Below are 16,519 nucleotides of genomic sequence, written 5' to 3' on the forward strand. Positions count from 1 at the left end.
GGATGGGCGGGCACATAGGTGGGCAATAGGCAGGTGGGTGGATGGATGGATGGATGGAGAGTTAACATCCCTGGTGTATAAATCAAAAGCCTTCTCTGTTGCTTCAAAAAAAGGCTCAATTCTGTCTGCTTTCACTGCCAGCCCCCTTCAGAGAATCATGCGATACCCGGAGGTAGTTGTAACATGAAGGTAAGAGCCCTGGACCTAGAGTTACAAGACCTAGGTTTGTGGCCCAACTTGCCAGTGGCCTTGACCTTCACCGAGTCGGCTGATTTCTCCCGGTGCCTGTTTCCTCATATGATGACCGTGAAGAACGGGAGGGAATCGATTTGAGAATTCGAATTCGTGCTTGTCTGTGAGAAGAGAGCGACTCTGTTAGTCCCCCCCACCCCCGCCCCCCGGACTAAAACTACCCAACTTGTAATATTCAGTCACATAGTATTTATTTGAATACTCTGAAATTCAGATTATTAGGGTATTTTATTTTCTGCAGATCTCTCTCTTCCCTTGGAAAAATTCAATCTGGATGTTAATTAGGTTTTACTAATGTCCCATCAATTTAATGCAGTAATTCCTTAAGTGAAACTGACACCAAGGACCAGATGGTCAGAAGAAGGACTGTGAATGTATGTGTGTAATGGGGGGGCGGTTGGGGGGGGACGGGGACACTAACAATAGCTGGGCGCCTGGACAAGTTCTGTTGTTTGAACATGGAGCATAGATTCCGTGTTGCACCCCTTCCAACTCTGTTGCAGGCTGCCACCCGCCTGCTTTACTAATAATTATTTGCACAGCATTTTATGTCTAGAAATCAGCATTTCCATGACTTCACGAAGCCTCCCCCCACCCTGTTTTGAGGACATGGTCACCAACCAGAGCCAACAGGGTGGGGAGGGCAGTACGGAGTGTGAGGAGCAGAGTGGGTGCCCGGAGCGGGGTCCGAAGCCCCTCAGCTCCAGGGTCTCCCCTCTCCCGGCCTCTCGCCGTCTCCTGGTCCCATCCTGGGATCTGTGGCTCCCTCGCTTTGCCCAGCCAAACACCAGCTTCTTGTCACTCCTTAGTCACCACTGCCAGCAAGTGTCCCAGACTGAAGGAGCCGCCTTCCACGCATGCTGGCCACTGCAGGCAAGCCTCCCAGCCGCCCTCAAGGTCAGAGGGGGCACTGAACAGGCTTACCTGGGTTGGAACCCAGGTGTCTGGACTCGGTCAAATGCTCACGCCACTCACCCCCTGGGAGGCGGCATCATCACTGTTTCGTCTGTGACCCACTAAGCACCATTTTCAGAAACTTTTTTTTTTTTTTTTTTTAGGACCTCACCAGTGGCATATGGAGGTTCCCAGGCTAGGGGTCTAATTGGAGCTGTAGCCACCAGCCCACACCACAGCCACAGCAACGAGGTATTCAAGCTGCCTCTGCAACCTACGCCACAGCTCAGGCCACAGCTCAGGGCAACACCTTAACCCACTGAGCGAGGCCAGGGATTGAACCCTCAACCTCATCGTTCCTAGTCAGGTTCGTTAACCACTGCGCCGTGATGGGAACTCCCACTTTCAGAAACTTTTAAGTCGCCCGCCAGGAAGAGGCAACTAGCCAGTCGGACAGCAGCTTCCAGGCTCCCCTTCTCCTGGGAACCGGAACAGGCATCTTCCACTTGCCCTGCCTCTTTGGGCTGCTCCTCGGCCCTCTCACCCGGGATCGTCTGTGAAGACCCTGAGTGGCAAGACCGGACTCAGGGGCTGGGGAGGTTCCCCTTGGAGCCCACACCTGCCAAGCCCTCCGTGGGAAATGGGACTGAGCAGGGGCACAGGCTCTGCTGAGACACGGCCGACTGCAGGTGCAGGAGGAGAGGGAGGAGGGTGTCTCCCCCCCCACCCCGAGAGATTTTCTGATCACTTCTGTAAAGAGGAAGACGGGTCCAGAGAAGTCAAGTAACTTGCTCAAAGCCACGCAGCTCCTCCGTCTTTGAGCTTAGACCTGAACTCCAACCTGTGACTCTAAAATCAGCGCTTACTCCAGAAAGCTTGAGACATGAGGGGTCAGGGGAGACCTGTGAGATGACCCCTTGTCCTCCAGCAAACCAGAGACAGAAACCTACAGGCTTACAGTAGAGCATGACCAAGGAGGGGACTGGTTCCCAGGGATGGCGCTTGGGGTGCGGGAAGCCTGGGGGCCCAACCTGGGATGTACCTAGATCCTCGGGGAGCCCCTCCAGCTCCTGGTTCACATCCCATATCACCCCCCGCTCCCCTGGACCCTCAAGCCCCAATCACCTTCTGGTCTGAGACCACTTGAGTTTGGGGACTTGGGAGGGTCCGTCTGGCACAGCGACTGGGGCCTGGCCTCGTCCGAGAGCAGACCTCTGAGCATGTGTTCTAGAGAAGCAGCGGTTTTGTGCCCAGCCGGCCATGCAGGGCTTAGGGCCCCCGCTCCGAGTTCCTCCCGGCTGTGGGCCAGCCCCCCGGGGGGTGCAGGAGAGCTTTGAGGGGGTGGGGGGACACTGGGCCTGCCCCGCTCCTTCCTGCCTCTCCCTGGCTTCCCTCCTGTGTAAGCGCCCGCCCCCCTGGCGCCTCCTCTCCGGGGAGACAGCTTGGAGTAGAAGCAAACAGACAAATCACAGATTTTGAAATTAGGCAGATCTGGATTAGAGGCCTGACATCATCTTTTACCAGGGTGACCTTGAATGAGTCATTTTAGCTGCTCGGTGTCTCCTTCTAATACTGGAAAACCCACCCCTCAGAGCAGAGGCATTACATGTGCGTGTGCGTGTGTGTGTGTGTGTTTAAAGGTGGTGTAAAGCGGGGCTGGATACATGGTAGTTCTAGGTGTTGCTCTCAGAATCCTCCAGTTCCTTCAACCCCTCAAAGCCCGGTGCTCCCCTGGGAATCAGCGCCCCCTCTCCAAGGCCCTCACCCCACACCTGCCCCATCCTGGTACCCTCCTCTGGGCCTCTCTTCAACACCAGGACCCCCTGTGCTCCCCCTTTGGGCCCCTCACAAACTGAAAATCTCCACGGACACCCCCAGACACACTCGCCTCTGCCCATGTCAGGGAGGTGACCAGCCCCCCTGGCCAGGACCCATGTCTGCCCTCAGACCTGCGAGTTCTGCCGCCCCACCTCACTCAGATGGGCTTCCGCCTCTCTCGTGGGCTGGGCTGCAACCCCCTCAAGGACTCACTGCCTCCTGGGCCCTTGTCTTCCCAGGTCACTTCATGGTTGACAGCCCCTGGGACTCCCAGTACCTTTCAGCATCACGTGGCCGCCCCCTGGCTTCGCCCCCAGGCCCTCCCTCCCCAGCTCAGCTCCTGCACCTCCGAACAGGCCATTCTGTCTTCGCACAAATTCCCGTCCCCCCGAAGCTCCGCCCTCCCACCACGAAGGAAGCTGCCCTAACGTGTACAAAACGCTGTCTCTGACATCCTACCGCACATGTGTGTGTGTGTGTGTTAAGGGAGACATTGCGTGTGTACAAGATGCTTGTAAATGCATAAGATATTTCTGGAAAGACATTCAAGTGAATCTTTGCCTCCAGGCCAGGCAGCTGAGTGACAGGTGCACACGGACAGGAAGGAGACCTGCTTTTCGCTGTATCTACATGTATATACCGTGAAAAGTATAGTATATTTTTATATTTATACAAAACATAAGATGCAGTATAGTATATTTTTGTTTTTCTCGTTTTACAATTAAATGGCCTTTAGTCTGTTCACAAAGTTGTGCAGCCATCACCACAGTCCAATTCCAGAATATTTCCAATTTCCTCACCTCCCAAAGAAAGCCCCCTACCCATGAGCAGTCACTCCCCATCCCCTCACCCCTTTCTGTCTCTAGATTTGATCATTCTCGACATTTCATGTGAATGAAATCATTCAGCAGGTGGTCTTCTGTGACTGACTTCTTTCACTTAGCGTGTGTTGGAGATTCCCCCATGCGGTAGCAAGTATCAGTGCTTCATTCCTTTTTACGGCTGAATGATATTCCACTGTGGCTGTGTCACATTTTATTTATCCATTATCAGTTGAGGGCCAGTTGGGCTTTTTCTACCCCTTGGCTGTTTTTGGTTGTTGTTGTTGTTGTTGTTGTCGTTTTTATTATTTTTTTGTCTTTTAAGGGCCACACTTGCGGCATATGAAGGTTCCCAGGCTAGGGTTCGAATCTCGGAGCTGTAGTTCTGGCCTACGTCACAGCCATAGAAACATGGGATATAATCCACGTCTGTGACCTACACCACAGCTCACAGCAACGCCGGATCCTTAACCCATTGAGCAAGGCCAGAGGATCGAACCTGCGTCCTCATGGATACTAGTCAGATTCGTGTCCGCTGAGCCACGATGGGAACTCCGCCTTTAGCTGTTTTGAATAATGCTGCCAAGAACATTCTTTGAGTGTCTTTTCATGTACTTAGTGACCATTCATATATTCTCTTTGGAGAAATGTATATTCAAATCTTTTGTCCATTTTAAAATTCAGTCTGTCTTTTTTGGGGGAGTTATAGGGATCTTTATGTATTCTGGATACTAGTCCCTTATCAGGTATATAAGTTGCAAAAACTGTCTCCCATTTGGGTGCTTTTTCTTTTCTTGATGGTGTTCTTTGAAGCACAGAAGTTTGAAATTTGATAGAACCCAGTGTATCCATTTTTTCACTAGCTGTTTGTGCTTTTGGTGTCATCTTTAAGGTGGTGAAGATTTACCGCTGTCTTTCCCTTTGCTTTGGCTTTTCAGGGTCCCTTGCATTTGCAAATGAATCTTGGGCTCAACTTCCATGAAGCCACCTGGGGTTTTGAAAGGCATGGCGCGGTACCCGTGCACCGATTGGGAACTTTTGCCGTCGTAACAATATTCAGCCTTCCAATCCATGAACATCTCTTACCTTCTCTTCTAGATTGTTCACGGCTCGTGTACAGAAAGACAATTGTTTTTCGAGTATCGCTCTTGTATTGTGCAACTTTGTCGAACACTGTATATGCTTTTATTCTTACTTGGGTTTGTTTTGTTTTTTACTATACACACATCATCTCTTCACAAAATGGTGTTTTAAAACTCTCGGGCATTCATCCTCTGGGAAGCCTCCCCCCGCACCCAGTCCTGCTGTGATTTCCTTGTGGTGGGGGGCTGGGGGGCGCGGCACCATCCACCCTGGGCCCCCTAGGAGTACCAGGAGAGGCTCTGGCCCCAGAGAATAAGCTAGCCCACCACCCGGCACATTTCCCCCACCCCTTAAACGATTTTATTGACAAAGTGAACGAATGAACGAACTAGTAAGTGAGACAAGCGTCGGCACATTCCACCTCTGAGCGCTTTGCTGTTCGCCCAGGTTTTCCTGCTATTAAGCTGTGATCCGCCTTCCTGTAGCTTCTACCGCTCCGGGAAGAGGGAAGATACTAACCCTTCTTGCCCACCACAGCCCTTCAGATGTACGTGGACAGCCAGGATGGCAGGTGCGCATGAAAGGGCTCTGTAAACTGCGAAGAAAGATAAGACCGCCGGCGGCTGTTTTCACAGTCTTTACTGTCCTTCTCGCGCTCGCCTCTGCCCCACGTCTCCTCCACGGCCCCACATCCCCACGCTCTCTCTATGGCACCGTCTTCTGTAATTCTCCAGTCTTCTTCTCTTAGGAACTTGGGGGTGCGGGGGACGGTTAAGGGATATGTCATCAGTTTATATGAGACGTGATTTTGTGTCCCACCCAGGTCTGCGCTGCGTTGCCTTTATAGCCGACACTCCGCTCTGAGATGCGTGCCGCCGGCTCTGAGCAGCACAGGGACTCTTCCAGGAGGTCCCGCTCGGTTCTCTAAGATGGGAGCGTCTCCAGCGGGATTCTCTGTCCCTGCGCTCTCTCTGGGTGTGGGAAGACACGAAGGAACACGACCTTGAGAACAAAGCTGGTGGTGGCAGCTGGGCCCCCACTCCCGGTTCCCACCCTCTTCTTGCCACATCAGAAGTGGGGGTTGTTGGGGGGGGGTTGCGGGGGAGGTAAGAAGGGCTCCCTCCCGCCAGGTCCTCCCTCATCTCGCCACAGAAGTCCCTCGGCAATAGCAGGACTGGGACTTGCCAAGCATCCCATAGACATGTACTTAGAGGAGAATTACTGGGCTGTGCGCCGCTGTGATCTCTCAGAAAATTCCTTGTACGTGGCCGGGCTCAGTTAAAATTAGAACTCGGAAGCTGTGGCTGCGTCCGCGTCTGTTTTGGACAGGACCTTGGTCATTTCTCTGTTGCCTTCTGGAATTCCACGTGGCTCTTCCCCTGATGTTTTGCTCTTGAAAGAATTCTGCAGCCAGACGACGAGAGGAAACTGTTCTCTCCTCGCCTGGCAGCTCTTGCAGATCCCCGCTGGCCGACAGTCCAGCCGCGCGCCTGGATCTGAAAATTCCGTTAAGGGTCTGTGTTTATTTCTAACCCACGCGCTTGTAAATTCCGGGGCGTGGGGAGGGGGCGGTCCTGAGTGCGCTCTTGCCACCGCGGTGTCTGAAAGGTGGTGTAAGCGTCTCTGTCCCCCAAGTCCTTGAGCATTTTGGCTTTCTGCTCAGTTTGACGGCAGAGGGGCCAGCCTGTGGTGTGGTGGGGACGCACTGCTGAGGTGGGTTTAGCCGAGAAGGCACGGATGTCTGCTCACCGTCTGCACGCTCCTGACTGCCCCAGATACACTTCATTGCGCAACCGCTGAGCAAGGAGGGAGCTAGTCACTCAACAGATGAGGAGACCGAGGCGTAAATGAAGGAACCTGCCTCCAGACCCTCCAGCAGGCCAGCCCCAGGGCTGGATTCAAACCCAAGTCTGCATTCCTCCAGGGCACACAGTCCAGCCCCTGGCCGCACGTCCCCAGCCCAGGGGCCCAGTTCTGAGGGACTTGGTCAGTTTCTGCATCTGACAAGTGGTGCAGCCAGTTCTGCGGTCCCATCACCACTCACAGCACAAGCGTTCTTCTCCCCACTTTGCAGATAAAGAAACGGAGGCACAGAGAGGCTGACTTAGGGGCCGGGGCAGCTTGCCTCTGCTAATGCTCCAGCTCAGAATATTGTAGCCTGCCTTCCACCTGTGCGTGGCAAGGCTGGGCAACACCCCGAAAGGAGGCGCCTTTTCCATTTCAAAATAACGCCGCGCTGGGCAGACATCAGGACCCATGCTTCTGATTCATATTTTTTGGGCCATCCCTGACCCCTGCACCAAGTCCATGCCGTTGTCTGTCCATGTCTCGCAGCTGCTGCGACAAGGCTTTCTGTGTGTGGCCCGGGGTCGGGATGGCCCAGCTGGGCCGTGCCCAGCGTCCGCAGCATCCTGCTCAGGATACCCAGCGAGTAGCATCCTTTTTACTGGGAGATGAGTGTGCAACAGTCGTGGCCCCAGACTTGGGCCGCCCCCAGGGAGGTGCTGGAGTCACCAGCACACAAGCAGAGCCCCGAGCGTGACAGCTGCCGCTGCCTTGGGCTCCACCAGCACCGGGCCCAGCTGCAGGCACTCTGCACACATTCCTTTAATACGTAGGAAGAGGCCGCCGAGAGGTCTTATTTTCTGTGTTAGAGAGTAGACGTCACCTGGCAGGTTTTATCTCCACCCCATCCTCTGGTGCCACCTCCCCAGGTCCTCTAGCTCTGACAGGGACAGTTGGCCCCCCTAAACCAGATCAGAGCTTGGCTCTCGTGACGCCCCACTTCTTAGACTGGACTAAACTGCAGTGGATACTGAAAGCCTTCTCGAAGCTCTTACTCAGAGGAAACTGCCTTCTCCAGGCCCCTCTTCCAGGGTGCTCGATGCTGGAGCAGTCACCCATGAGCCTCGAGCGACCCTAGGCCTGTGCAGCCCTCTCAGCCTGGGGTCCACCCCTCGTCCCTTCACAGATACCCCAGGAACCTCCGTGCTGGTCAGGACCCGGGTGCCGGGGGTCCAGGAAGGAAGGTGCCGCCGGCCTGGGACAGACCCCGGGTGGTGGGGAGCAAGGTCACAGATGTGACACATCGTCACTCGATGCAGGAAGTGGGCAGAGAGGGAGTTCGCAAAGAGCAGGGGTGGCACCTAGGCCGACCCACGAAGGGAGAACTGGGTCCCCTGGGTCTGGGGTGAAGAGCGTTCCAGGCAGAGGGCCTGGTGTGTGAACACCGGAGCCGGGCGGGGCCGAGGCCATGGGCAGTGGTGGGATCTGGACGGAGGTGGAGCGGAAGGTATGGGCAGGGCCAGGCTGGGAGGGGTTTCAGAAGGCCAGCCTAAGCGGTGTGGATGGAGCCCGGGAGTGCCGAGGGGCAGCTCGGGCAAGGTGGTTGCACGTCACTCTGGGCTCTGGGACGCAGACCCAGGGCCGCTGCGGAGGGCGCCTCCCACTCCATGGAAAGGAGAGGCCGCGCTGGGGAGTTCCCCTGAGGACAGGTCTGCAGGGTCCAAACTGGAAGGGAAGGGCTGGGGGCTTCCATTAAGGCAGAAGCATCAAGGAAGGAAAGAGATTAAAATTCTGAAATCGATTTCTGAGGCCAGGCGAGCAGGACTCCTTAATCGATTGGTGGTCGAGGCTGGAGGAGATGGGGCCTCAACACATTTGTAAATATGACATTGTCTTATCCTTTCTCAGTGCTCAACCAAGCATCTTCCAGTTAAAATTCAGGCCTGTATCCCATCTCCCTCTGCATTTCCTTCCTCTGCAGAAAACTGGAGACTCCTACTGAAAATTCGAGTAACAGACCCCAAAGCCTCAAACCCATTACTGTCCTGAGGTGTAGGTGGCCAAGGGAGTTTCTGCAGAGAATGTCCTTTGAAGACATAAGCAAGCTCCTGAAATGTTGTCACCCCCCACTGCAAGTACTGCACGGGAGGCAGTCCCAACAGGTTACATCTTTCAAAAGTGCTGGTTTCTTTTGTACAAAACTAATGCTTTGAGTGTGTGAATTCTCCCCTAAGCCCTTGAAATTTTGATGCCGAAGTTAGATGATATTTGTGTGCTGTTTCTCCTAAATACAGCACGGGTCAGTAATTATCACCCACACTGCAGACCAGCTTGTGACTAGCTCTGCACTGTTAGCCCATCTTCTGTCTCATTCGATTCTCCCAGGCTTCCTCCAAGGCAGGCCTTCTCATCAGTATCTTTTCCTAGACGTAGAAAATGAATTCAGAGGCAGAGGGCCCCTAACTGGCTCAGTATTCCAAACTGCACGAAGAGCCGGGTCTTAAATCTAGGGTTCTGCTTTTAAATCCCGTGCCCTTTCTCCTCTCATCGCATACCCTCTTCCTCCCTGCCCTGCCCCTGGCAAAATAAAACAGTCAAGCTTCGGGAGTTCCTGTCGTGGCACAGCAGAAACAAATCCTACTAGGAACCATGAGGTTGCAGGTTCGATTCCTGGCCTCGCTCAGTGGGTTAAGGATCCAGCATTGCCGTGAGCTATGGTGTAGGTCGCAGACGCAGCTTGAATCTGGCCTTGCTGTGGCTCTGGTGTAGCTACAGCAAGCAGCAGCTCCAATTAGACCCCTAGCCTGGGAACCTCCATATGCCACGGGTGTGGCCCTAAAAAAAAAAAAACACACAAGCTTCAAAACAAACAAATCCTTTGGCTCTCACAACACTGGTCATTTATTCCTTATGTTGACTTTGTGTTGTCATCTTAGAGTTGCGACCACCTCTTAGGATTTGCAATAGTCAGCTTTGTTTAATACTGCTGCCGTAACAAGCAGCCCCACATCTCAGCAACAAGAGCTACTATCTCATTCTTGTAACATGTGTGGGTCAATGGGACACCTCTGGAACTGTGTGTTGTCTTTACTCTGAGATATCAGTGGAAGAAGTGGCTCCTGAGGCTGAGTCATTCTCATGACACGGAAGAAAGCCCACCAGAGCCGAACCACCCACCCGCTCTCGCATCTTACTCTCAGATGCGGTGCGTGATGCTATCACGTATATTCCTTGTGGTCCAGCCCGCACCCCCACCCCTGTGGGCTGGGACGCCCCCACAACCACATGGCAGTGGGCAGAGACCTGAAATGCTCTTCACAGGCAGAGCGGTGAGGGAAGCAGTGACCCCACACTCCACACGACACCCCCAACCGCACAGTGCAGCTCTGCTGACCCCAGAAGAGTCGAGCGCTCTCTCGCCCCTTCTAAATCCCCGCCTAACTTCCAAGAACTTGGCCTCCAACCCTGGCCTCTGAGTTTTCATCTTCCTGGAAACAAATATTGAGATTTCCAGTGAAATACCTTAATGTGGATCTTTATCTTGAAATTGAATCCTTATTAAAGAAAAGTCAAGCTCAGCGATAGAAAAGTCATGTTGTTGAAAAGATAACTGTTGGATCCAGGAACCTCGCGCTAGAAGCGCCGGGCGTCCTGGTAGAGTGGGGCTGGGAGCTCCCCGCGGGCGGCCGGCTCCCGCGCCGGGTGTGCGCCGTGGGACAGGGCGCCTCCTGCCCGCTGGCTCCAGCCCAGCCGCGCTCATCACGTGAGCACGTGAAACACGTGCTGACAAATCAAGGAACTCTTTACGTATTAATCATTTTCGTGAAGCGTTCAAACTGCGTCTCTTAACCATTGACTCACTTCTGCAGATGCAACCGTTGGTCAATTTCGGTAAATTTTCAGTTGCACCAAAAAGATTAAGCACCTACTCTGCGCTCGTTGCTGGGAGGAAAGCCTAGTGTGGGCTCTCCAGGAATCCAGGATCTCCCCGCGGAGCCTCATCTACAGTCCTGGAACTTCAGGGCAATCCCATATGGCGAAGGGAGTGGCCCGAGGCCGGGACGGGGATCAGCTGAGCCCCGAGGATCAGGGGAACATTCCAAGGAGGCGCCTTCCCGGCTGGCTGCGGGGAAATTGCTGTGTATTCAGGGAACAGGGAGTGACCGGGTGGGGCTGGGTGTGAGGCGTGGCGGGAGGTGAGGCTGAAGATCCCTGGAGCAGAACAGGTTTGACGCGGCCGGACCTGAGCTCAGTTAGAGCTCCCAGATCATCTGTCTGTCCCAGCTCTGCCACCAGAAGCCACTCTGTCCTTTGCTCGTCCTCAGAATGGCGTTGCAGGGGGTGGGGGGTGGTAGACAGAATCCCTCCCTCGGGCTGTCTTTGCACATTAAGTAGCCAGAACGTCTGACCTAGGATCCTGCTTTCAAGCATCTGTGCTCAAGACCTCACCCCAGACCTCTTGGCATTCACAAACCACTTCTCCCCTTGAGGAGCTGCCGTGCCAAGCCCTGGCTCGGCGTCTCACCTGAGACAGGCAGGCGTGGAGGGCACAAGGATGGGGGTGACCCTCTTTCCTCCCTCACAGAATGACAAGGGGGGACAGACAGGGCCCCACTTCGCTGAGCCAGGCACTGGGTACTTCACCCAAGAAGTGCCCCGCCACCCCCCGCCCCCCGCCACCACCACCTCCTATCTAGGCCTGGCGGGTGGGTGCTGTTACCCCCAGTGCTGACGCTGTGGGGCTGGCATGTAGGGCCAACAGCCTGGCCCTGGGGCCCCTCCCTCCCTCCCAACTCAGGACCCTCCAGTAGGAGAGAACCTGGCACCCATGTGGGGCCAGCGGAGCTGCACGGGGTCTTGAAGGGCCACTAGGTCTTCATCAGAGGCAGAGGTGCCGGAAGAGGGGCTCTAGGTCGGTGCAAGCCCAGGCCGCGCCGACGGCAAGCCCACCCCAGAAAAGGTGGAGAAGCCAGAGGAGGGACCAGAACTCCAGCCCCAAGGCCTGAGCTCAGACGGGGGGGCCCTGGGGGCGTCAAAAGAGCGAGCGAGCAGAGCAAATCTCAGAATCACCAGAACCAACAAATCCTTCCAGATTTGGAAATCTTAGAAGGAGGCTCGGGGGACCTCATCAAGCAGGAACCCAAGCACGCGTGGCGGTCTCACCGCCTCTCAGGAAACCTCGCCATCCAGCTGCCTAATGAATTAATTAAACTCAGTGGCCTGGCCTTGTTCTCTCAGGGCTGGGTTGGCTGTTCTTGCCTGTGAGGAAAGGGGGCGGGAAGAAAGCTTAGACCCGTGGTTCCTGTACGAATTTGCTGGAGCCGCCGTCGCCAAGTACCACCAACTGCGAGGCTAAAACCACGGACGTTCAGTTCTCACCGTCTGGGGACGGGAAGCCCGTGATCAAGCCTGGGTTCTTCAGAAGGCTTGGGAGAGGGTCTGTCCCGGGCTCTCCCCCGGCTCTTGGTGGCTTGCAGGTGCATCACCCCAATCCCTGCCTTCATGCTCACAGGGGGATCTGCTGTGTGTGCCACCGTCTCTATGTCTCGGCTTCCCCTTTTCTAAGGACTGGGTCGTGCTGGATCAGCGCCCACCTTAACGACCATGTCTGCAGAAACCCTCGTTCCACGTAAAGTCACATGCTCGGGTACCAGGGTTAGGACTTTCAGGGCAGGAGCCAGTGCCACCCAGAACCATCCCCAAGTGTCCCATAGTAGAATGCTAACCCTACCCCATGTCTCCATCAACCTAGAAAGGACAGAGGACAGGGTTCAGGATCCCTCCACGTCCCATCCTCTGCCCACCGTAGAGGCAGCCACCTCTATGGGCTCGGTCAGAATTCCTGGGAAGCGGGGTCCCCTCCCCAGGCTGATCTGGAGCTGAGCACAGAAGCCCCCTGTGGGTGTCAAGAGGTGTGGAGGGCAGCCAGGGCCTCTGCCTTGCTTTCCGGGCAGATTCTGCTGCCCGTGGGCATGGCACTCAGGAGGTGGCAGAAAGGCCTAGAGCATAGGGAAAATTCCAGACGTCTGGAAAGGCAACTCCAAATCCACTTTTATTCAAAATACCTGTACATGCGGTGGTTAGGTGCAGTTGAAATGATACTATAAGACACTTTCCAAATTTTGGAATAGATTTTAGGAGTTCCCTGGTGGTGCTGCAGGTTCAGCATCTAGCATTGTCACTGTTGTGGTCTGGGTTCAATCCCTGCCCAGGAAATGACCACATGCCACAGCCCCCCCCCCCCCCACCGCCAAAAAAAAAGAAAAAAGATTTTATATGTTCATGGAAGCACAATGCAGAAACTTTCATATAGTTTGATTTCAGATACACTCACCCGACATGTTTTTACCAGACTTGTTAAGATATAATTCACACACCAGGAGTTCCCACTGTAGCTCAGCAGGTTACGAAACCAACTAGTATCCATGAGAATGCGGATTCAATTCCTGGCCTCACCCAGTGGGTTAAGGATCTGGTGTTGCCGTGAGCAGCGATGTAGGTCACAGACGAGGCTCAGATCCCTCGTTGCTGTGGCTGTGGCGTACTGGTAGCTGCAGCTCTGATTCAACCCCTAGCCTGGGAATTTCTATACGCCGCAGATACAGCCTTAAAAAGAAAAAAAACTCCCATCGCATATAATTCACGCATTTAAACTCTGCGGTCCATTGAGTTTTACTAAGTCACAGTCAATCATGGACCATTTCATCCCTTCCAGAAAGAAACGCACCCCCCTGAGCTATCATCCTCCAAACCCATCCTCCCCGTCCCCAGCCCTAGACAGCCACTCAGCTACTGCCTCTGTAGTTTGCTGCATGCCTGCATTTCATTCAAAATTAAAGGGAACCACAGAGGAATGACTTTACTGGTGAATGGCAGAATTATGGTTTTAATTTTCCTCGTTAATTTTTGATATATTTCTAATTAAACAGCAAGCATGAACTCATCGTCGGAGGGAAAAACCCATTTTATTTTAAAAGTAGAGCAATATCTTGGATTTTTGTTTGTTTGTTTGGGAGGGTCTTTTTAGGGCCGTACCTACAGCATATGGAGGTTCCCAGGCGAGGGGGTCGAATTGGAGCTACACTGCCGGCCGACACCACAGCCACAGCAACGCGGGATCTGAGCCACATCTGCGACCTAACCCAGCTCATGGGAACCACAATTTGTCTTGTTTTTATTTGTTTCTGTTTTTTGTTTTGTTTTGGTTTTTTGGGGGGGTTTTTTTTTTTTTTTTTTGGTCTTTTTGCCATTTCTTGGGCCACTCCTGCAGCATATGGAGGTTCCCAGGCTAGGGGTCTAATCGGAGCTGTTGCCACCAGCCTATGCCAGAGCCACAGTTACGCGGGATCCGAGCCGCATCTGCAACCTACACCACAGCTCACAGCAACGCCGGATCCTCAACCCACTGAGCAAGGGCAGGGATCGAACCCGCAGCCTCACGGTTCCTCGTTGGATTCGTGAACCACTGTGCCACGTCGGGAACTCCTGTCTTGTTTTTAAGTAGTCTTTGTGGATTACCCGGAAAACTTGCCCAACAGCTAAATCCTATCTTAGTTTATCCGGGGAGAAATGTGTCTGAGTTCTTCACGACTGGCTCCCAGTAGGACTTTTGCAGCTGGACTTGGTCGAAGTTGGAAATGCACACATTGCACTTCTCTGCTCTGCCCCGGATTTCCTGAGGCTGGCGTGTCCCCTCCCCCAGCTCCAGGCCCCACCCCCGCCCCCGGGGGCTTCCCATCCTCAATCAGATGACCTCGCTCAGCCCTTACAAACTGTTGGTCGGCTCGGGTGAGAGGCCCTGTAATTACGCCACATCCTTTACCTCTTTAATAATATTGGAGACAGAGCATGATTCTGCGAGGGGACCAAGGAATATGTAATTTAGTGTCCTTTTCCTGAGCCAACATGAGCTCCACGCATGTAGCATCTTGCACGCTTCAGGGGTAAAAAGCCATCTGTTGTCTCAGCAAGGGCGTTATGGGAGCAACATACACTCTGAGTCCATCCTTGGGAGCCTCTGTGGATGTGTGTCCGGCATGCTTGGGACTTCGACACGTCACCTTTCTTGATGAATAGACTTTTCCCCGGAGGGAAACCAGCTGGGCTGGGTTGGTTCATGAGACACACTGATTCCAGCCGCTGCCCCCGGAACTTGCTCCCTACGCCAGAGACCCGGTCACCGTCCTTAACCCGCCTGGATCCTCCGTGTCCCCCGTCAGCTCCTCTGGACCTAACCTCTGACTGGCCTCTTTCCATCTGTCCCCAGCGCCACTGCCCTGCACATCCTCACCTGCACAGGGTCACCACCTCCTGCCCCTCCTGTCCTCCTTCCACTGTGACTGGGGCCCCGGCGGGGAAGGCCACCCTCCTCCACAGGCACTGACGCATCCCCGCGCCTGTCCCGTCCCACGTCCACGTATGCGCGTCCCCCAGGCCACCCCCACTTTCCCCGGTGCGTTACAGACCCGTCCTTGGGCTTGATCTTGATTGTCTGGGCAAAACCCAAGTGGACATGTGAGTGAGTGTGTGTGTCTAGAAGGAGGGTCCTTGGCTTTCAGAAAATTCCTAAGGATCTGTGGACACCAGATTTCGGAACTTTGGTGTTTGAGTCTGCCTCCCCTTCTGTGTCACCTCTGCCCCTGGTGAGCTGCTCTTGGGGACTCCGCTCAGATGTCACCTACTTTCTTGCTCGATGTCCCCTCTCCGTGTCCCCATGGCTCTGTGCCCCGCACTTTTCCGGCTGGAATTTCACGGTGTGCATACCTGTTCCCCTACTGGGCCACGAGCCCCTGGGGCTGAGACCGGCCGTCTGGGCCCCGCCTCCGGCGCCGGGTCTGGCACATGGTCAGCTCTTCGTCAGCTCCCGCGGGAAGAGGAAGGAGACCACATTCTTCGTGGAGAGCCCCCCCCACCCCGTCGGGCGATGGGACGAGGGCTGTGCAAACGCTTCGTCATCTCGCAGCCCCGCTCCTGCGCCCCTCCCCTCTGCCCCCACCCCTCCCCGTGGTGCAGATGTTTCGGCTGAGGTTGAAGGCCCAGCTGTCCGGCATTTACATGGAGCAATCAGACGTCCATTCGCCGGGCGACGCACTAGACGCGTAATGATTTTCAAATTACCTCTTGACAAATGTTGAGCTCTTTGTGTTTCTTCTCTTTCTTCCACTCCCTTTCAGATTGATGCACTGAGTAAAAGAAGCAAAGAAGCTGAGGCAGCCTTCTTGAATGTCTACAAAAGATTGATCGATGTTCCAGGTAAGCCCAGCACTTGCCGTCCACCCGCGGGCCTCGTGTCTGGTGAGTTGGTGGGTTTCTGGCTTTCTCGTCTCGGCCTCCCTCAGGCAACTTGCCCAGGAAATTGAGGCGTTCTGGGCATGTGACTTCTCCACAACCCAGACTGGAGATGGGTATGGAAATCAGATGCATATTTGCTAAAATAATCAAGTAGCCTCCAGTCGATGCCTTTGAAAGGGCAGAAACGCAGATCTGTGGGGCTGCCTTTGGCTTTGGTTTAAAATGCTGCATGTTTCCCAGAGAAGAAATAGAGTGTGTGTGTGTGTGTGTGTGTGTGTGTGCGCGCACGCGCGCGCATATGGGTGGATATTCACAATTCTGACCAATTCCACGTCCAGGAACGGCCCTGCTAGGGCACCTGGGATGCCACACTGCCCTCCTAGGTTGTTGGGGAACCTCTGGCCAAGCCTTTCTTGGGCAAGTGGTAGCCTGTTTAACTACAAAGTATGCGTGGTGTGTTTTCTTTGGAAGGAACCAAAGAGTTAACCTTTTAACGATGCTCGCTACACACTCAGGGAGATAATGGCTTCCTAGTCCTTATTTTGGAAAAGTGAAGCAGGATTTAGAGCACCTGG

General features: G+C 54.3%; 1 protein-coding gene across 16 annotated transcripts in view; it reads left to right on the plus strand.

Moving 5' to 3' along the window:
* The window catches only part of CUX1 (cut like homeobox 1), a 352,709-nt gene that overhangs the window by 176,748 nt on the left and 159,442 nt on the right, over nucleotides 1–16,519 (plus strand). For all 16 annotated transcript variants that reach the window (XM_021086269.2, XM_021086270.2, XM_021086267.2 and 13 more), the window contains exon 4: nucleotides 15,827–15,905. In XM_021086269.2, coding sequence (XP_020941928.2) covers nucleotides 15,827–15,905 — 79 coding nt within the window. The remainder of the gene's footprint in view (nucleotides 1–15,826; nucleotides 15,906–16,519) is intronic.

Source organism: Sus scrofa, chromosome 3 (assembly GCF_054392235.1).
Source record: "Sus scrofa isolate SSC_HxYL_T2T_F1_AM1 chromosome 3, Sscrofa_HxYL_maternal_Yorkshire_Landrace_v2.0, whole genome shotgun sequence".
Classification (NCBI taxonomy): Eukaryota; Metazoa; Chordata; class Mammalia; order Artiodactyla; family Suidae; genus Sus; species Sus scrofa.